Here is an 11,769-nt window from a genome sequence, read left to right as displayed (position 1 = left end):
TCAGTCAAAAGCAGCCCCATGCCACAGTCTGGGAAGGCTGTGCCTGACCAAGAATACCTACCCAATTTGACAGTCCCATCCACTGCAAGCAGAATGTTGTCGCTTTTGATGTCCCTGTGAATCACTTGCTTTGAATGAAGGAAATCCAGGGCTTGCAGGCACTGATAGGTAAAAAGGAAACATGAGGGTAAAAATTAATGACCGGATTTCATCACTCAAGAATGAAACGCCTCTAAAACATTTAATTTCCAGATGAATTGCGAGCAATGCCTGAATATTGCACTGTCAAGAGGAATAGCTTGCTGCTTCAACACTATTAAAGTAACAACTTTCCAAAGGAAGACATATCAGGTTTGGGAAGAGAAATGTCCATTACTGTCACAGACTAGCCCCTGAAAGCACAGGCAGGATGGCTGCTGCCGCAATCAGTGTACTATGTCCATCCATATGACAAAGTATTGTTTGCCAGAAATGAGAAAGTCCCTTCCTTCCGTGTGAAGTAGATCACTGTTGGGTGGGAGGTTGCAGGACAAAGACTTTATTGTCAGGCTCTACAGCAGATTTGGAAATAGCACCTTAGTCATTTTTCAGGAGCAAACACCATTTTGGGTGGAATGCTATCCTTTTAAGCTGAGACTCTGACAAATGAGTCTCTCCTTTGCCTTGCTGTTCTTTTAAAATTCTGCCACCAGCATGTTTGCTTTTACAGGCAAGGAATGCAGTACAGACATGCTCCAGGCACGTGTTTAAAGAGGAAAAGTTGAGAAGAGTCAAACTAAAAAAAAAAAGTAAAAAAATGTAATGCAATAACGGTGTTTAAGAGTGTAATCACAGAGTACAGAAAGTGCAGTGACACTGTCAGGCAGTTCACTTAAGGTGCCCTTTCTTCTCCATATCATAAAGCAAGGCAGAAACAAAGCTCTCAAGATGAAATCCCTCCTGTTCTTGCCACCTGTTCACCAGTACCATCCCGTCCAAGGAAGAGGAAGCACACGCGGGATCCCTCACCTCCCTACAGACAGCTGCCATCTGCCCTTCCTCCATACAAAACTGGGTAACATCTTCGGTTAAAGCGCCTCCGGCCATGTATTCCATCACCACCCGGAGCTCATCACCGACCAGGTAGCTGAAAGAAGAAAACAAGGGCACTGAGATGAACAGGCACAGCTAAATTACCTCATCGAAATGACAGCTGGTGATAGGGGGCCACATAGAAAATATATTGTATAACCAAAGATACATCGAAAATATTAATAGGGAGCTACATAGGAAAACAAAGCTAAAACTATTAAAACTTGCATCCCAGAACTAACACGCATGCAAGTAGGCAATTGGTCACTAACCCCTGCAAACTGCTCAAGAAAGAAGCTGATAAGGGAAACAGAAAAGACAGAAACAAGGACCTAATTCATGGCTCAATGGCGTCAAAGGCAGGAGGAGCTAAGAGCTAAGGAGGGCTCGCTAACATCCATCTCTAACCAAGAACAAAAAGGAGACAGCCAGATGTGCACACAGGGGCAGACCAGGCTGAAACCAGTCTGGGAGTGCAAGCTCAGCCAAATTAGAGCTTCCAGGGGAGAGGGGAGGAGTACAGAGCGAGGAAGAACTACGGCCTTCATCCCTGAAGACCCCTGCCCAGGACCACCAGGAGGAACTGCGCAAGCGCCCCGAGGAGGAGCCCGAGGCGGAGATTATGGAAATGAAGTGACAGGAAGGAATGGCCTTTTTGGGGACAGGTCATGAATATGTCTAGGCATTTCGAAATAGGTGATGTTTTAACTGGGTAAATACTGGAGAAGTGGCCACGGTGGGGATGCACGTTTGTGGTGGAGCGATCCCCCGTGCATCTGTGCGCAATAAACACACCTACTGTGTAACCTTTCGGGTTGTAAAGTCTTTTCCCTACGTCAGTTTTGGCGAGCCAGCCAGAAGGCTCTCTGCTCGGCTGTGGGATCGCCTGGGGAGCGGACGCCCCTGGGCGCACCCCAAGCACTTTCCTCGGAGGAGCCTCCGCTGCCAGCCGCTCACCGCGGGAGCAGACAACAACCTCCTGAAGCCGCGGATCAAACGGTATGTTTTGTGAGAGGGGCCTGTAAGTCATACCCGTGGCCGGGGCAGCTGGTAAATCGAGCAGAGACATCTGGCGTGCAGCATAGTCCCCGTATGGGAGGAGGGTACCCTGCATGGTAACAGGGGGATTTGCTGACTGATAGGGCGGCCGCTAGCGATCTTGGCAGTAGATCGAGCAAATCCGAGGTTGCCGCTGCATCCCAACATCGGGAGCCAGGACGGACCTGCTAATGACTGGTACATAAGAAGCAGGAGAAGGGTAAGCGGGCCTCTCACGATCATGTCATCTTTCCAATATTTGCAGCTGCTTAGAAGGGTGTTCACTGGGAAGGCTAAATAACTAAACTTAAACCCCACAATCTTGCCAGGGGATGTTGGTTATGACTATTGTCCAGGGAAGTCGGTTTGCCCGTGCCCTGGATGAGTAGGTGGACTCCATCACCTGGCAACAAAAGGGGAGGTAATTGTATGATTTGCCTGGGGATCAACATGAGTCGTTTGTGAATGGCTTTATATGTTAGTTGAAGCTTCCTGCAATTACAATTCCTGTCGTTACTATCAAAACTGTCCGGACATTCTGAGTGTATGCGTGAGTGAGACGTACGAAGTGAGTGAGGAGCTCTATCCGCGGTTCCGAGCTGGGGCGACTGAGGAGGCCGGAGAAGAGCGAAGCAAGTGTAATAATTTGAAGTATGAATAAGGAGTGCCGTGCCCATCCTTGATACGTCTGTGTAACACGTGGATATTGATAAGTAGTAATGTTGGTCCGTGGAAAGTAGAGTTGTGCGGAGAACGAAGGAAAAGATAAGCGAAGGGTTCGGGTTTGAAAAACAAAAGATGGGGGGAGGAAAGAGTAAACCTCATGAAAAATCCCCTTTAGGATGTGTTCTGACACATTGGAAAGACAGAGCAGGACAAGGGGGCACAGAAAAGAAGAAAGAGTTAATTAAGTATTGCAATCAATGGTGGCCGCTTTATAAGCTGGAAGATGGGGCAAAATGGCCTAAGGAAGGCGGCACGTTAGACTATAACACGCTCTTACAGTTAATGTTGTTTCTGAGGAGAGAAGGGAAATGGGATGAAGTAACATACGCTGATATGTTCTTTGTTCTCCGGGACAATCCTGAGTGGCAAAGGGACTGCGGATTAGTACCCCCACGAGAACCCATTGTCCTTGCATTAGAAAAAGAAAACAAAAACAACAACAAAAATAAATTAAAAGGTGCTGTTCGGCTTGTAGCATTGGCCAAAGGTGTACAGAGAGAAGTCAAACTAACCGTGGATCAGAACAAGATCTAAGTGACCTATTTAGGCCCCCTCAGCAGCCACAAGGGCGAGATGAGGACTTAGAAAGGGTCCGTACCCCTCCACATCCTCCCTCCTCCCCACCAGATAGCCCGATATCTTCCCGAACCCGGGGAAGGCAGATAACAGAAACAGTTCTCCAAGCTCCTCTCCAGGACGCACGTGGACCGGATGGAGAAACAGGAAAAGTCAAAATACCATTCTCTGGTAACGAGCTGAAGGAATGGAAAGATGCTGCCCAAAAATATCGCAGTGACCCAGTAGGCGTTACTCAAACTCTCCAGTTTATAATAAAACAGTACAGCCCCGATTGGAATGACATGTAACTGTTATTGGACTGCTTAACCGAAACAGAAACACAGTTGGTTATAAAAACTGCCGGGGATTTGGCAAAAGAATATTATGAGATAAAAAGGGGTGATGTTAAAGAATACTTCCCCTTGCAGGACCCAAACTGGGACCCTAATCGATCAGCTGATGTGGATACATTACGAGCATACCAAGGATGGGTAGTGAAAGGAATGGAGAAGGCAATTCCAAAACCTATAAATCGAGCAGTGCTATATGCAGTGAAACAAGGTCCCTCTGAGTCCCCTTCCAAATTTCTGGATAGACTAAGGGACACGATGTGTTGTCATACACCACTGGACCCCGGGTCAGCAGTGGGAATACAACATCTGGTATCCCTATTTCTAGGACAATCTCAGAATGATATCAGACGTAAATGACAAAAATTACGTCCACCAAATAGTCGAAACTTGGAAGTGTTATTGGAAGAGGCTTGGAGGGTGTTTAGCAACAGAGAGGACAATTATAAGCAGAGTCTAGGCAAATTGGTGGCAGTAGTTGGAGAAGAGAGAGAATGGAAACCTAAATCCAGGATGAGACGTGGACCGGCACCCCTGAGCAGGGATCAATGTGCTATATGTAAAAAAACGGGTCTCTGGAAAAGGGAATGTCTGGAGCGACAGCGTCAGGGGAACAATAGGTGGCGGGATAACCCAAGAAAAACGATCGCACATGTAATGGGCTGATTAGAGGATCCATTGATTACAATGAAATGAGGAGAAAAACAAAAAAAAAAAACAAAAAAAAGGAGTTTCTAGTTGATACGGGGGCAACATACTCAGTTTTGAATCAAGCTTTAATGCCTTTAGGAAATGACTATGTCATGGTAAGAGTGACAAAACTTGTTTTTTGGAACCATTAAAATATAAACTGGTTAAGCAGGTAGGCATCCATAAATTTTTGTCTATGCCAAATTCACCGAATTCCCTGTTGGGAAAAGACCTATTGGAACAGCTGGAGGCCACGATAAAATTCAAAAAGGGTGAGATTACTCTGGAGGTAAATGATGATCAATATGTACAAATAATGAGCTTGTCTTTGGTGAATATTCCCATAGAAGGACAAATCGACGAGGAGATCATTAATCAGGTCTGCCCCGGGGTTTGGGTGACTGATGCCCCAGGACGTGCCAAGAATGCCCAACCAATAATAATAAATTTGAAGGATGGACAGAGAGCGGTAAGAATCAAACAATACCCACTAAAGGAAGAAGACAGGGAAAGGATTCAACCGAAAATAGAGCGATTCCTAGAATTGGGCTTATTGAGGGAATGTGAATTGGAGTTCAATACCCCCATTCTCCCGGTCCGAAAACCAGATGGGTCCTATCGAATAGTCCAAGATCTGAGGGCCATTAACAAAATAACAGAGGTTCTATACCCCGGGGTTGCCAATCCACATACCTTGCTAATCACATTAACCCCTGATTTAATTTGGTTTACAGTTTATAGAAGTAAAAGATGCCTTCTTTTGCCTCCCTCTCCATGAAGCCAGTCAGAAAAGTTTTGCATTCAAGTGGGAAAACCCTAAGAGCGGTCGGAAGACCCAGCTCACAAGGACGGTGTTGCCACAAGGTTTCAAGAACAGCCCTACCATCTTTGGGAACCAACTAGCAAAAGATTTGGGATTATGGGAACCACCATCGGAAGAAGGAAAAATACTACAATACGTGGATGACATCCTCATTGCAACTAAAACCAGAGAAGCCTGTGTCACCTGGACTGTAAGTTTATTAACTTTTCTTGGGCTTCAGGGGTACTGAGTGTCCCAAACCAGGCACAAGTGACTTTGCAGCAGGTTACATACTTAGGGTATAAGATCGGTGCAGGGCAACGGCCCTTGGGGCAAACCCGGAAAGAAGCCCTATGCCAGACCCCTCGGCCACAGACTGTAAAAGAACTGCGGACCTTCCTGGGAATGACGGCGTGGTGCCGGCTCTGGATACATGACTATGGCCTGCTGGCCAAACCACTGTATTCCCTGATAAAATCCAGTCAAAGTCACCTCCAATGGGATGCTGAGTCAGATCGGGCATTCCATCAGCTGAAGAAGGCCCTGATGTCAGCACCTGCACTGGGACTCCCTGATGTGAGTAGACCATTTCTCCTGTTTTCCCATGAAAAGCAGGGAATAGCATTAGGAGTACTGGCACAAGACCTGGGACCATACAGACGAGCTGTGGCGTACTTCTCCAAACAACTGGACGCTGCTGCCAAAGGGTGGCCTGGCTGCCTAAGGGCGGTAGCAGCAGTCATCCTGAATGTCCAGGAACCTCAGAAGTCTACCCTGGGTCAGAAAATGACTGGTTTCCTATCTCACACAGTGTCTACAGTCCTTGAAGTGAAAGGGGGACATTGGCTCTCCCCACAGAGATTCCTGAAATATCAAGCTATCATGGTCGAGCAGGATGATGTTGAGATTGTGACCACTAACATTGTCAACCCAGCTTCATTTCTTAGTGGGAAGACTGGAGAACCAGTGGACCACGACTGCCTCGAGACGATTGAGGCCACGTACTCTAGCCGCATGGACCTAAAGGATACCCCCATGGATGGGGTAGAGCACTGGTTCACAGATGGGAGCAGCTATATCCTGGGCGGAAAACGACATTCTGGGTACGCCATCACCACTGCTGAAAAGGTAATAGAATCTGGACCACTACCAGCTGACACTTCAGCACAAAAGGCCGAGATCATAGCCCTCACTCAGGCCCTGGAGAGGGCCGAAGGAAAGGCTGTGAATACTTGGACTGATTCTAAATACACCTTTGGAGTGGTACATGCCCACGGAGCAATTTGGAAGGAGCGAGGACTGTTGAACTCCCAAGGAAAGACTATCAAGCACGCAAAGGAAATTTTAAGACTTTTGAATGCAATCCAACTTCCTGAAAAAGTGGCAATTATGCACATCAGGGCACACCAGAAAGTGAGCACTGAATTGGAAAGAGGAAACGAACTGGTGGACAGAGAGGCAAAACAGGCAGCTAAAGAAACAGTACAGGTAGAGGGAGCACTAGTCCCAGACGGACAGATAACCCTAGAAGGTAAGCCAGAATACACTAAGGAGGATCGAAAGTTAATCACAGATTTGGAAGGAACAGACAATGAGGACGGGTGGGTTATAACATCACATGGGAAACTCATAGTCCCCTCTTATACGGTTTGGCCATTGGTCCGGGAGGAACACAAGAAGGGACACTGGGGGGCGGAGGCATTACACAAATACCTTATCAGACACGGGACAGCTCGATATTTTTACATCACTGTCAGACAAGTGACTCAGCAAGGTGACCTTTGCCTCCAGACTAATCCAAAAATTGTCCCCAAACCAGAAATGGGCCAAATTGGGAAAGGGAATTGTCCGGGACAACATTGGCAAACTGATTTTTCAGAACTTCCTAGAAAAGGGGGGTATAAATACTTGCTTGTACCAACTGATACCTTTTCAGGCTGGCCAGAAGCCTTCCCATGCAGAACAGCTAAAGCTCGAGAGGTGACCAAGGTGTTGCTACAAGAAATCATACCCAGGTTTGGAGACCCAGCGGTGATGTCCTCAGATAGAGGGCAGCACTTCATCTCCAAAGTTGTGCAACAAATAAGCCACCATCTAGGGACAGATTGGCAACTACACACTCCATACCGGCCACAATCCAGTGGCCAGGTGGAGAAAATGAATCACTTGATTAAACAACAGATTGTTACATTAGGACAAGAAACCAATTTGGCCTGGCCACAATCTCTACCCCTAGCAATGCTATGGATACGAACTAGACCCCGAGCTAAGGAAGGGCTAAGCCCATTTGAAATCCTATATGGGCGACCCTATGGGGTACAAAAGGGAACCTCTTCACAAATTGGTGAAGAACTGTTGACTTCCTATATGGTGCCATTAGGGAAACAGCTTCGTAAAATTGAAAAACAGGTGTTTGGAACCCGATGCAGGGGTTTGGATGGGTCAGTGCATAACATACAACCTGGAGACTAGGTGTATGTTAAGTCTCTTACAGAGAAAACTGTGGAGCCACAGTGGGAAGGACCATACCAAGTGCTTCTTACCTCTTTCACGGCAATCAAGATCAGGGAACAAAGCGCCTGGATTCACCACTCCTGAGTGAAGAAAGCTCCTAAAACTCCTTGGAAAGTAACACAGGGTGAGGATGAACTGAAACTAAAGCTCCGCTGAGCGAAATGAGTATATTGCACCCAGAAGTGTTTAGTAACTCGGCCTGCCAAGATTTAGTCAGGAAAATTGTTGTATTTGTAGTTATCGTAACCCAAGGGCTGAACAGTAACACCCCAGAATGGCCATGGACCCAAGCTCATATTGAATATACTGGGGATATGGGAACGCTCTCTGATAGAAAAAGCTTAAGCCTTGACACCGTGGTTATGCATAAAAATGAAGTGTAGCCCAAAAATTATTGGAGCACAGACCTTCAGAGAATGATGCCTCAACTGCAGGGAATGCTGGGTCAAAACATAAGCATAGGATGCCGAGGAATTAACGGAACTTCCTACAAAAGGGCAAACCAGATAGCTGTATCCAATATAATAACAAACACAACAAATAGAAAGCCTTGCAGCATCTTGGATTGTTGGCATAATTTTACTCTAACACAACCTGTCTTTGTAACCTGGGTCTGGGCACGTGGTGAAATAGGATTACCATTGAAATTGAAGATAGATGCTGTACCGTCTACGACAGCGGGGCCCTGCACAACCTATACAGCTGATACTAGCACTCAAACAGTCCGAACCCAAACTAAACTTGAATCTAAGATTTATGAGATTGGTCCGTATGTCTTCAGAGATACAGGTCAGCTACAAGTATTATTTAACCCAGAGTGGTCTCTAAAAAGGGTGGAACTGATGATGCAAATTAAGGTTTCAGAAATACAACCATTGTGTTCCCCTTTCTTACGGACTTCCTATGAAGGGTGGACCACTTGGCTACGCAGGAGAACGGGTATTTTTCAAAGGCGAATACCGAGGGATGTAGCTGGGGTGTTAGGGACAGGACTTGGGGTTCTAAATACCACAGATTCAGAAGTGATAATGAACAAATTAGCTGCCTCTACCGCTGATCTGTCCAAATTACAACAGCCATCACAATCCTCCCTATTAGCTCCAGGAGCTCACCAATGGTTGGTGTCGGAAGTTCTACCCGACTGGGAACGGACAAACATAAGGGATCATAATATCATTATAGCTGCAATTGGAGGGCTCCACAGTAATATCTCATTGGCCCTGAGCTGTATCCAGGCCCAGCTGTGGATGCAATCAATAACTGCACCTATTGTAAGGGAAGGAGTGGAAGGGGTCTTCCCCACGGAGATACGGAAGACAGTTTGGGATAGTGCCACTGATAGGGAAAGAGAGCTCCAGTCCTGGTGGGAAATGGTAAACTTTACCTATAACCCCACCACACACACAGTCACTGCCCTCGTGTTAACTATCCACAATGCATCAGTGACTGTAATACATCCCATAATAGCCATGGGAATAAATCACGGTCAAAATTTGCTTTATCCTTTGGAACATAGGACATGGGCCCGAAAGAGAGAGAACAAACGGCAAACAGTTGACTTAGAATCCTGCGTTGTACGGGAGCAACAGGGATTTCTCTGCGAAAGCAATACCATGAGGGCACAAGACATTTGCTGGATACCGACCAAAAGGTCTGTCACCTTGAAATTCGCCCGAATGCCAGTCCAAAACTGGTTGTCGTCTATGCAGGAAAAGGTTGTGCTTGTTTAAGAACAACATGTCGCTTTGTGTCTGTAGGAGGAGTAGAAACAGACACCAGGAATCACTCGAATTTCTGTATTTGTAATTTTACCACCATCACAGGATGTGACTTTAGCTACCTTGCTCCTGTGGTTTCTCATCAAATCCTGAGATCAAACTATACACTGATTTCTGAACTAGAACCCACAACTATAGGGATAGACTTAGCAGTGAGAAAAAGATTGTTGAAACACCCAGACTTAATACAGATATTAGAGAAAGCCAAGAATAATAGACCGGAAACTCTAATAACTGTTCATCATGAGGCAAATGAGGTAAGTAGGGTCTTGAAAAGGGTCAAAAAGGACGGAGAACACAAATGGTGGGATACACTTTTTGGGTGGTCACCTTCAGACACCGGACTTTTTCAACGTCCTAATGCATCCAATAGTAGTGTTGTTGATAGCTACCGCTATTTTATTATTTCTAGTAGGGACCCTATATATGTGGGTTTGGCGTGTAGTTAGAAGAATAACTTCAATGTACGAAGCATTATACCAACCAGAATAGCCAAGTAAAAGAATTCACTTAACTCAATAGAAAAGGGGGGAATTGGTAGGGGGACATATAGAAAATATATTTTATAACCCAAGATATATCGAAAATATTAATAGGGAGCTACATAGGAAAAAGCTAAACCTATTAAAACTTGCATCCCAGAACTAACACGCATGCAATTAGACAATTAGTCACTAACCCCTGCAAATTGCTTGAGAAAGAAGCTGATAAGGGAAACAGAAAGGACAGAAACAAGGACCTAATTCATGGCTCAAAGGCGTCAAAGGCAGGAGGAGCTAAGGGCTAAGGAGGGCTCGCTAACATCCATCTCTAACCAAGGACAAAAAGGAGATAGCCAGGTGTGCACACAGGGACAGACCAGGCTGAAACCGGTCTGGGACTGCAAGCTCAGCCAAATTAGAGATTCCAGGGGAGAGGCGAGGAGTACACGGCGAGGAAGACCTACGGCCTTCACCCCTGCCCAGGACCACCAGGAGGAACTGCGCAAGCGCCCCGAGGAGGAGCCCGAGGCGGAGATTATGGAAATGACAAGTGACAGGGAGGAATGGCCTTTTTGGGGACAGGTCATGAATATGTCTAGGCGTTTCGAAATAGGTGATGTTTTAACTGGGTAAATCCTGGAGAAGCGGCCACGGTGGGGATGCACGTTTGTGGTGGAGCGATCCCCCATGCATCTGCGCGCAATAAACACACCTACTGTGTAACCTTTCGGGTTGTAAAGTCTTTTCCGCACGTCAGGGTGTCACAGGCCTGGGGGACACAGGATCACCCCGGGGGCGGGGGGGTGGTGGTGGTGTGTGTGACAGGGCCTGGGGACACAGGATCACCCTGGGGGGGGGAGGGGCGCAGCAGGTGGCAGGGCGAGCATGAGGGGCACAACAACCGAGCTGGGGGTGCCCCCGCACCACACACCACTGTCCCAGTTGTGGGACCCCACGGTCACCCCACCATACCCACCCCTCCTCCTGCCCCACACACAGCCCTGAGGGGGTTGGTCTAGCTGTGACCCCAGCCCCACAGGGCAGCCATCACCCCTTTAAAAAGCTCTCCCGTTCCTTCAAGCACCCCAACCCCACCCTCAAAGCAGGGGGGGACCCCTGACCCCCCTCAGATTCGCAGCGCAGTCACAGACCAGAGCCAAGGCTTTCCCTCCTCACAAAGTTATTAAACAGAAATGTTAAAAAAAACCAATAAAAACAAACAAGACATGGGGGCACAGGGGCCATTCCCCCCTCCCCAGCATGTGGTGCTCTGGCAGCAGCCACTCTGGGGTGGGGGTGAAGCCCCTCCCGCCCCCCCCAAAGTTAACCAACAGGGTGGCAAAACACCACGACAACAAGGAACTCCCCAAATAGTCAGTGAGCAGTACAAGGGGCACCCCCCAGCCCCACCCCCTGCAGCACCCCCTGGCTGCAAAGGAGGTTTAAGTGCTTTTCTATAAGAGTTCTGCCAATAAAGCTTTGCTGACGGGGGGTCGCAGCCCTTATGGACGGGGTGGTGGTGGTGTGTGTGACAGGGCCTGGGGACACAGGATCACCCTGGGGGGGGTGTGTGTGTGTGTGTGATGTGCTGCAGCCTCGTGGCTTGCCCAAAGCTGGCAAAGCCACCCCCCACCCAGCCCAGGGTGCAAGGGGAAGGGGGGCACTGGCTTGGGGGGCTGCCCCACAGCCCCCGAGCCCCATCCCTGATGCTGGGGAGGGGAGGTAGCCTGACCCCCACTCCCAGAGGAAGTTTGAACCTG

The 11,769-nt window shown here is 47.7% G+C and overlaps 1 protein-coding gene across 1 annotated transcript in view; it reads right to left on the bottom strand.

The window, feature by feature from the left end:
- LOC147412707 (serine/threonine-protein kinase PAK 3-like) overlaps positions 1-5,021 on the bottom strand; it is a 78,202-nt gene extending 73,181 nt beyond the window's left edge. Inside the window, exons 1-3 of the mRNA XM_086481098.1 lie at positions 5,016-5,021; positions 1,009-1,167; positions 62-161 (exon numbers count right to left, since the gene is read on the bottom strand). Of these exons, the coding sequence (XP_086337224.1) occupies positions 62-161; positions 1,009-1,167; positions 5,016-5,021 (265 nt within the window). The remainder of the gene's footprint in view (positions 1-61; positions 162-1,008; positions 1,168-5,015) is intronic.
- Between the last annotated feature and the right edge of the window lie 6,748 nt (positions 5,022-11,769).

The sequence above is a fragment of the Leptosomus discolor genome, unplaced genomic scaffold, assembly GCF_034619465.1.
Source record: "Leptosomus discolor isolate bLepDis1 unplaced genomic scaffold, bLepDis1.hap2 HAP2_SCAFFOLD_67, whole genome shotgun sequence".
Lineage (NCBI taxonomy): Eukaryota > Metazoa > Chordata > Aves > Leptosomiformes > Leptosomidae > Leptosomus > Leptosomus discolor.
The sequence above is the reverse complement of the archived record's forward strand: the minus strand, read 5'-3'. Positions and strand labels throughout refer to the sequence as shown.